At 38.7% G+C, this 10266-nt stretch overlaps 1 protein-coding gene across 1 annotated transcript; it reads right to left on the reverse strand.

The window, feature by feature from the left end:
- Positions 1-8470: 8470 nt before the first annotated feature.
- LOC101825491 (60S ribosomal protein L3-like) lies at positions 8471-9776 on the reverse strand. Its single transcript, XM_040747022.1, has one exon. The coding sequence runs from the start codon at positions 9737-9739 to the stop codon at positions 8522-8524; it is 1218 nt and encodes a 405-aa protein (XP_040602956.1). The 5' UTR covers positions 9740-9776; the 3' UTR covers positions 8471-8521.
- Between the last annotated feature and the right edge of the window lie 490 nt (positions 9777-10266).

The following is a 10266-nucleotide window of genomic DNA, read 5'->3' on the forward strand; positions in this document are numbered from 1 at the left end:
TTTAAGTATTAATGACAAAAACTGAAGATTGCACAAATAAAGTGAAAGATTCCTACGGTTTTTTTTTTTGGTTTTTCGAGACAGTGTTTCTCTGTGGCTTTGGAGGCTGTCCTGGAACTCGCTCTGTAGACCAGGCTGGTCTCGAACTCACAGAGATCCACCTGCCTCTGCCTCCTGAGTGCTGGGATTAAAGGCTTGCACCACCAACGCCCGGCTAAGATTCCTACGGTTACTAACTGGAAGAATTCATGTTATTTAAATGCCCATATTACGCTCAGCCATCTTCAGATTCAGTGCAATCTCTACCAAAATTCCACTGGTAGTTTTCAAAGAAATAGGAAAAATAATTGTAACGTTTACAAGGGAACAACAACTACACCAAATTGTAAAATAGTCTGAAGCAAGAGAAGTGAATCTGGCTTCATCAAACTTTCTGATAATAAATTGTGAAATAAGTAATTACAACAATATGATCCTGGCATAAATGCAGAAACCTAGATGAGTGGAACAAAAAAATCCCCCAAAACAAATAAAGCATATATGCAGAATAAGTTTTGACAAAGACAGTGAAGGTACAAAGTTAAGGGAAAGAATTTATTTTCCCAAAAGCTGAACAACCACGCACAAATTATCAAAGTATACTGTATCTTACCTCATACATAAAAATTAAGTCACTGGATTAAAATCTTAAACAAATGATCCCAAAACAATAAAGTTTGAAATACACACCTGAAACATGGTCATAAACTGAATGGGTAAGTGGCATTGCATTTAGCTAAAAAATTTTATGTGACAAAGAAAATGACAAAGTGAAAAGGTGATCTACAGTAAGAGAAAATATTTGCAAGCAGTATACTCAATAAGAGGCCAATTCCCAAAATACATAAGGAATTCTTACAACTCAATAACAACAACTAGAGAATAACAAAATAATATGTGTGACAATTTGGCAAAAAACCCTAAGTTGTCATGTTTCCCAAGATGAGAGTCATCAGGGAAATAAAGTCAGATTACAGGGACTTATAACAGCTGGGATAGATAACACCCCAAAGACAAGTGAAATGAATGTCTGTGAAGATACCACAGGGACTCCCATACACATATGGTGAAAGTGCAAATTGGTACAATCATTACTAAAAATAGTACTGGACACCCCTAAAATAAGAAGAAATGACCACATGATGCAGAAATCCTGTTTCTTCTTATCTATCCAAAAAACAAAATCGCTGTGTCAGAGATTGCTCTTCTCCCCTATACAATGGCATGGCCTGTCTACTGCCAGATAAATAGATAACAAAAATGTCATTTAAATTCACATATACACAAGTAATGGGATATTATTCAGATTTTTAAAAAAAACTTGTGATTTTGAGAATAAACTAAGTGAAATGAACCTGATACAGTATACCAAATACTGGGTAACTATGTTTACACTGGAATCTAAAAACACAAGATTGAATTTATAGCAGCACAGAGTAGAATGATGACTACCAGGGGTTGGGACTCAGACATAAAAGGAGGTATCACTTTAGGGATATAATTTCATTTGTAGGATCAATAAGTTCTGGATCCAGTATACAGCACAATTATAGTTGGTAATACATATACACCTGAAGTCTTCTAAGAGGCATTAACTGTTCTCACCACCAGAAAAATAAAATGACAGAATAATGATGACATAGGAAGTATCAGTATTATTTGACATTTTCAGCTTAGCCAGTAAAATGATAATTTTCTGTAGAAACATAAACTAAAAACAATTGACTAAAACAACCCAAAATTTATACTGCAGGTGAAAGGGTGGAGTTTAATTTACTGGAAAAATAAACTTTGATTAGCCAAATATGTTCTCATCACTAGACATCAACCCCATTATGTACTGACACCAAGACACTGGAAGAAAGTAGCAATAAGCCACTATGTGGTCGATTCCTCCTGGCCTCAATGACTGTGAATCCATTCGTTCTAACCATTGCAAAGTCTGGCCATTTATGTTAGGCAGGGTTCTCTATGGAAACAAAACTTAAATAATATATGTGTATATATGGGTTTCATGATGTTTTCTTACAGGATTTGATCCAGGTAATCCAGCAATGGATTTCTTTCACTGCAGAAACCAAGAATCCGATAGCTGTCAGTCCACAAACGTGGATGTCCCAGAGTCCCAATTTGGTCATGAAGGTCTAGAGAATTCATGGAAAACTGCTGGTCTAGAAAATGTTGGAATCCAGAAGAAACTGATCCTAATAACAGGGAGGGAATGCCTCAACAACAGGATAGATGAACTTGCCAGTGAGAGTGAGGGCAAGCCAGCAAAAGCAGTTTCCTTCTGCATTTCCTTGTATCTGAGAGATACCACCCATATTTAAGGTGGATTTTTCTCCCTCAAATAATCTGATCAGGGAAATCCCCCTCTGGAATGCCCATAAGTTTTTATTTAAGTTGATTCCAAATGAAGGCAGCTTGACAACCAAGAATATCCACTACAACATTTATACAGTTTCATTCTCATACCTGAAAATGAAACTTACTGTTGATTAAATAATAAATAACTAACCCAGGTGCCCAGTCAGTGGTCAGAGAAGCTGTTTTTGAACTCATATATGATGGGGGATAATGCTCTTGTTTGCTGTAAACTATTTGTCACTCTTTTTGGTTTAATAAAATGTTGATTAGACAGTAAGTAGTCAGGCAGGAAGTAAAATGTAAATGGAGTTCTAATTGACCTATACAACAAAAACCCAGAGTCATATATGGAGGAAAATGCTGAGAGATCAGAGAGAAGAAGGAGCAAGCCAAAGCTACCTTTACCTCAGCTCTTCAGGAAAAAGAGGGCCAGTTCCTTTTCTTTCCACTTATAACCAACCTCTCTTTGCCCAGCCATCTCACTTCCTGTCTCTGCTCATCCATTTCACTTCCTGTTTCTGTCCCACCATCTCACTTCTCACCACCCAACCATCTCATTTCCCGTCTGTCTGTACAGACCTCCAGACCTCTATGGTTAGCTAGTGGCAATCTCCTTTCTCTGATCTTCAGACAAGTTTTATTTGTACAAGCAAGATATTACCACACATAAGCAGAGAAAGCAAAAGTCATATGCTTTTTCTACGTCAGGTCACAATATGTAGAACAGAATACCAAAACCAACTCTGAAACTGTTAACTGTTTGTATGTTATCTGTGACAACATGTAAAATTTAAATATTCATAAAACATTTTAGTAGAACAAATAGAATTTTAGAGTTATAGTGGGTAGATAACTCATTACATAGTTGTCAAACTAAGGTGTAGGAAAACTGAAAAACTAGCTTGTCAAAATACTTAGAATTTGTGTTTAATTAACATTGTTATTAGTATTATTAATAGGTGTGTGCAATAAGGTGTACACGTACATGTGACAACAATCATAAGACAACTTTAGGGCATCAGTTCTTACTTTCCACATGTCTCTGGTTGATTTGCCATGATGTTTATACCAGTTCTTTGGTCATAAGTTTTAAGAATTAAGTAGCATTCAAGACTATCATATATAATATATAATACCAGCAACACTCAAGCACTCCTTGTATATTACCCCAGGCTGCATTTATAGCTTCTTGACCCTTGTTTTGTCTCATTCTCCACATCTCAGAGCTACCAGGAATATCATAGCTTCTTATATTTATGTATTATGGCATATGATGTATAATGTTATGATATCCCCTCTCCCCTTTCCCCTTCCTCTGATAAAAAGGGGACAAATGGATGGATGAATGGATGGATAGATGGATGGATGGATGGATGGATGGATGGATGGATGGATGGGTGCCTCAAAGACTAAAGGATGAAAGAATTCCCTCAAGCTGGATGAATGGATACAAATTATATTAGAAGGCAATGTCTTGTCTTCTGGGGGAAATCTGCTAAGAAGGTATGGGGATGCAGGATGCTTGAAGTGGTAAGAAAGCACTATACTGAAAGTCCAGAGAGAATTTCACACTGTGTTCAGCTTTGCTGCTAACTTGATGTGAATTATCTAAGAAAGCAGCCATCTTCTCCTAGCTCCAAGGTGTCAAAATCAGAAAGCAGAGTCTAGATATTTAAAACTCTAGCAGTTCTTATCTCCCAGGATCCTCATTTATCTTAGATGTAAATTACATTTTGATTATTTCATAATTAATATCTCACCATCACTAATCCATCTGTGATGTGTATTTTTAAATTTCAGATTTTATTAGCAGTTACTCAAAAGTAGATCTGAAGCAATTAACTGGCCAACTTATGTAGAAAGCAAAATTATATTTTAGCCAGGAAATATTTCTTGATTTTCTGCAACATAGAAAATTTACATGACTAGCAAAGGATTCCAGAGATTCAGGAATTCCCTAAGCATCCTCTCAAAATTACAGCTTGGCACTTGGCAAAGGACCAGGCAAAGCCTCCCCCAAAGGCAGTGCCTCCAGTTGATAGTTGTGAACAGGTTATTTCCAGTTGGCTTTTAAGAATTTCCTTTTCTAAATAGCTCAAAACCAAGCAGTTTATAGACTTTGGGGCAGCTCTAAGAGGACATTGGCTTGGCTCTTTGTAATATGCAGTGGAATGGTCCAGTCTCCTCACTAGAAAAGAGCACAACTAATGCTGTCCTTGTGTTTTGGGAAGTGGCCCTACCATTCGGGACGAAAGATGAGGTTGAGTGACTAATTATGTTTTCTTTGAAAAACTGCTTCATCATCCATTATGCAGAAGTTTTAATGAGCTACTTCTTGAGAGGATATGCCACATAAAATCTTCTCTGTGAAAATATTGAAGGAAGGACCCAGATTAAGGATGCCAGGTACAGCCCCACGACCTCTAACAGCCTAGAATTAATCTTCGTGTTACTGAAACTAATTTAATTTACATTTAGGAAAAATAATAGCTGAGGACCAGTTAGTTGGATGTTAGTAATATTTATTCTTTGTATTAAGAGGAAAAGATGGGAATATTGTATTACTACATGTAAAACAGACTCGGAAATATTGACTGCCATTTGTAAATCTCCAAACGCTACTGGTTACAGGAAAGTTAAGGGTGTTCTGTAAATTCAGACTCCACAACACTAGCAGGTTGTACTGGGATGTTCCATGAGTTAGGTGTGCTATAGATCAACATCACTGTTCCTTCTTCAGATTCACGTTGGCCCTTCCCTGTTGTGGTATATTTGTACACTGTGTGAAATGTATTACTGTGATTGATATAATAAAAAGCTGAACAGAAAATAGCTAGGCTAGAGATGTAAGTGGGACTTTCTGGCAGAGAGAGAACTCTGGGAAAAAGAAAGGCTGAATTACCAAGCAGACAAGGAGAGGAAACAGAAGGTGCAAAATGGAGGAGAGGTAATGCCAGATGACAGAGTGTAGACTAATATAAGTGAGTTAATTTAAATTATAAGAACTAGTTGAGATAATCCTAAGCTAAAGACCAAGGTTTCATAATTAATAAGAAATCTCCATGATGTTATGAGCAGGCAGCTGATGAAAAAGCTTGCTATACTTCCCTTCCTCGATTTACTTGGATATTGTTTTTCTTGTTTCTAAAATCTGTCACAGTTTATAATTCACAAAATGCATTCCATTTGTGTGCATATGCTAAAGTTTTTTAGTTTACCCAATGCTGTAGTCACCACCACAAATCAATTTAGAGCAATTTCGTCCCCTGTAAGATCCTTCCAGCTCATTTTCTGTGATCTTCAATCCCATCATTAGCCCCAGATAACAACTAATCTATGTTATTACTCTACCTCTACAATATTTTCTTTCATGAACATCTCACAGAATTGAGTCACATAATATGTGGTCTCTTTGGCCTGACTTTATTCACTTAACATAATAATTCTGAATCTCATGAGATGCAGCATTTGTTAGTAATTCAGTACTTTTTGTTCTATTCACAGATACCCCATATTTTGTCTGTCTGTTCACTAGCTGATAGAGATTTACTTGCTCTTAGCTTAGGAGAAAATAGGAATGAAACTGCTATAAACTTTTGCATGGAGTTTGGAGATAGACACTTTTCTATTTGTTTTGTGTAGATGGCTAGAAGTTAAATTGCTGATCTCTTGTAATTGTATAATTATTTCTTCCCCAAAGGTTAATTCATTAGCTACATAAAAGCTATTCTTTGTGGAAAGATATTGACTGAACTTGATTATTTTCTAGGATAATTAAGAAATGCTCACAGGAATAAAAGTGACTTAAGACAGGTGGAATTTGGAGGAATGGGGCATATATATGCACATCTATATACTATGTCTATGAAGGACAGAAAAGAGCAGGCAAATGAGCAGCCTGTTGAACACTGTGTGCACTCATGATGTTTGATTGATACATGTTTTTCTATGTTGAGTTTCATGGTCCTCAATATATAGAACATTTTCGTAGCCAGTCAGATTAACCAGTTGACTCAGGTTCTCAGAAAAGAAATGCATACCATACTTCAACCTCTTTCACAAACCTTGTCAGATCAAAACTACACTTAAAAATCTGTGTATGCTAGCTGGGTGTTGGTGGCACATGCCTTTAATTCCAGCATTTGGGAGGCAAAGGCAGGCAGACCTCTATGAGTTCGAGGCCAGCCTGATCTACAGAGCAAGTTCCAGGCAACCTCCAAAGCAATACAGAGAAACCCTGTCTCAAAAACAAAAAAAAATCTGTGCATGCCTACTATTCAAACACTAAATGAATCCAAAAGGGTGGAGGCAGAGGTCATTTGGTTATACCTACATTTATATAAAATGTTTCTCTATTATTGCTCATTCTGCATTCTTGGTTTATCTAATAGTTATGTAAGTGGAGACTGAAGTCAGTATAAAAGAACTAATTATGTTTTCTGAAGAATCAGTAGATACAATTAAAAGTTAAAAACTGTAATCACTGATGCAAGATCTCTGATAAATAAATGACTACATGCTCAGAATAAAGGATAAATAATTCTTAATAATCTTTTAAAAGTATGTGTGCCCTCATTCGGTTGGGGGGAGGGCACGGGAGGAGGGGAGGGAATGGGAGAGGGACCTGGAACTGACTTGTGAAGCAACCTCGTTTCTTATCTAAATTTAAACTGGAAAATAAAAAAAAAGTATGTGTGTAGGGGGTGAAAGTGACCTCAGTGTGCATGTGCTTGTCAGAGGACATCTTTTCAGGAGTCAGTTGTCTCCTTGCACATTGGGTTGGACTTTTATTTTCAGTTCTTTGAGAATTCCCTACATGTACATAATCTATTCTGACAACTCTCCCTTTTCACCCTTCTTCCCTCACACTCTTATCAACTTCTCCCTAAAAGTCTCTTTTTCAGACTGATGTTTTTTTTTATTTATCATGCTACCAATTGTGTTTAACCAGGGTTATCAGTGTGACTACTAACAGAATTATTCATTAGTGTCTGATAGGCTCAGTTGTGAGTAGTCAGCTGAAGGCAACAACTCCCATCTCCTAGACTTCATCTGTAGCTAATAGTTCATTCATGAGGGGTAGAGTCTTCTTTGTGTGGCAAGGTTTCTGTCACTGTGCTGCCTTTATAAGTTTCCTGTTGATTCTCTTGGCTTATTCTCCAGTTTCTACTTCCATCTCCCCAAAAGAGTACCAGAGTTACAAATGCAAACCACTGTGTCCAGCTCTTTAACACAGATTTAAAAGATTGACTTCAGATCGTTAGGCTTACAACACACTTTTTATCTGCTAAGAAATGCCACTGGTTCAATGTTACAGTCTAATGCTACAGCTTATGGAACAGGTACAACAAGAGCATTTAAAGTTAACAGAGCTGCTCAAAATAGATTCAGACACTCAGCTAAGTGTATAGAGTAGTGTAGGCTATGCCTGTGGAAAACTATTGAGGAGTTTCAACAACAACAACAAAAAAAAAACACCTATTTTATCGCAACATCAATCAGTCTTTTGCATGCAAGATACTCTATGGTTTCTATCGGAAGACATGCTATGGAATCTTTCTGGGTTTGCTCTATATTAATGGTATCAGATTAATGTTGAAGGATACATATGTGTGTGCAAGGAATTTGTGTTGGTGATGTGAGCATGGAGGACAAAGAGAAACCTGAAGCCAGAAGAAGACATCATGGTGTTTGTAGAACCAAATTCTCAAGTAAAAATGCTAAATTAAGTTTTAGATTTGAACTTTTTGGGTCTACAAAGATATGGAAAAATATATTTTAAAAACATTATGGAAAATGCAGAGGCATTGTTCAGAAAGTTATGATCTTAGTTTAAGAAAGATGAAAGTTTCGTTGGAGGCTCCTGCCAACACACCTCATCGAGGACACATGGAATAAGAGCAAAGCAGTCTGTCAAGGCACCTCTGCCAGGAAATGTGCTTTTCAAAAATATGTGCATCATTTATCTTGGTAATTACAATCCAAGATTTCAAGACATTGTAAATGTTAGGAACATGAAATGGAGAGGAATAGAAAACATGTGAATAAGTTTCTTTTTTTGTCGCTGTAAAAATTTTTATTGAGACACCACCAGCTGCGCAAAGTGATTCTGGCCTTAAGCACCTTCTTCCTTGGTAATGCGGTCTTTCTTGAGTGGTCCCATGAAGGCTTTCTTTTCCTCCATGGTCTGGAAACGACCATGGCCAAACTTGGAGGTGGTATCGATGAATTTCAAGTCGATCTTCTCCAGAGCTCGTCGTTTGGTCTGTACCAGCAAGGACTTAAGGAGAGTGAGCACTGGCTTCTTGGTTCCCACCACACAGCCTTTGAGCATGACGAAGTCATTGGTCACTTCACCATAATGAACAAAGCCACCCAGTGGGTTGATGCTCTTGTCAGACAGGTTGATGCTCTTGTCAGTGAAAGCATTGTTCTTAATCAGCTTACCATCCTTGATGAGGTAGCCTTGACCAATCTTGTAAATCTTTTTGTTAATCTCTGTTCGGTGATGGTAGCCTTTCTGCCCAGCTCGAGCCACAGAGAAGGCCACACGGGCAGGGTGCCAGGCTCCAATACAGGCAACCTTGCGCAGCCCTCGATGGGTCTTGCAGGGCAGTTTCTTTGTATGCCAACAACTAGTCACCCCTTTGTATCCTTTGCCCTTCGTCACTCCAATGACATCAATCATCTCATCCTGTCCAAACACCTGGTTCACAGGAACCTGCTGCTCTAGCCTCTCACGGGCCCAGTCCAGCTTCTCAGCCACAGTGCCACCGTTCACCTGGATCTCCATCAAATGTGCCTTCTTCTGGCACAGAGGAAGCAGCCGCATCTGAGTGTGAGCAATTATGCGGATGACTTGGCAGTACTTCTTCATGCTGTTGAAGTCCTTCTCCAGCTGTTTCTTGCCCATGTCATCCTGCCATTTCTTACAGTATTTGGTGAAAGCCTTCTTCTTAGATTTGTGCCAGTTCTTGTAGAAACGCCTTTTGCACTCATCACTGATGTGCTCAGCAAATACTGTCTTGAAGGTGCGGAGACCTCGTGGAGTTTCAACATATCCCACGATGCCCACAACTACCATGGGCAGTGTTTCCACAATGGTGACAGCCTCCACAACTTCTTTCTTGTTCACCTTGGATCCTGGCCTGTCAACTTCCCGAACGATGTGGGTCATGCCAGCTTTGTAGCCTAGAAAGGCCGTGAGGTGAACAGGCTTGGAAGGATCATCCTTGGGGAAGCTCTTCACCTTCCCACGATGCCGGCTGCTGCGCTTCCGCGGCAGGAAGCCCAAGGACCCATGCCTCGGAGCCGAGAATTTCCTGTGAGACATCTCGCCGTCACGCGCCGCCGATAGAGCGTGAATAAGTTTCTTTATCTTTTCTAAGTTATGTAACTTAAGAATTGTGATGCCTGGTGCCCAACCTGTCAAGACACCAAAGAAGTCAGCATGTGAGACATATAATCCACCCCAGCTTGTCCTAGGCTGGGGATGAGCTTCTATAGAGCCCTTTGTGTCTTTCTTCCTTGGTTAGTTCTCTAGAGTATCCAGAGAAGAGTCCGTAGAGTAGACATATAACAGTAGACATATTTGTTAAAGGAGAGAGAAGTATTCAAAGTGATGAGACACCATCAATAAGCCACTCAGCTTTCTAAGTTGAGTCCTAATTTGGCACTCGACCATTGGGGGGGGGATTACAATGACTAGAATGTAGATTGTTAGATTCAATACATTTAGAGGTTTATTTCCAGGTAACTTTAAACACATGTACATACTACCATCTGTGATCCTGAAGACTGAAACAAGACACAGGAGATCATAAATAAGAATTCAGGGTGCAACAGTTCTGGACCTTTGAC

This window comes from Mesocricetus auratus, unplaced genomic scaffold (genome assembly GCF_017639785.1).
Source record: "Mesocricetus auratus isolate SY011 unplaced genomic scaffold, BCM_Maur_2.0 Super-Scaffold_100006, whole genome shotgun sequence".
Lineage (NCBI taxonomy): Eukaryota > Metazoa > Chordata > Mammalia > Rodentia > Cricetidae > Mesocricetus > Mesocricetus auratus.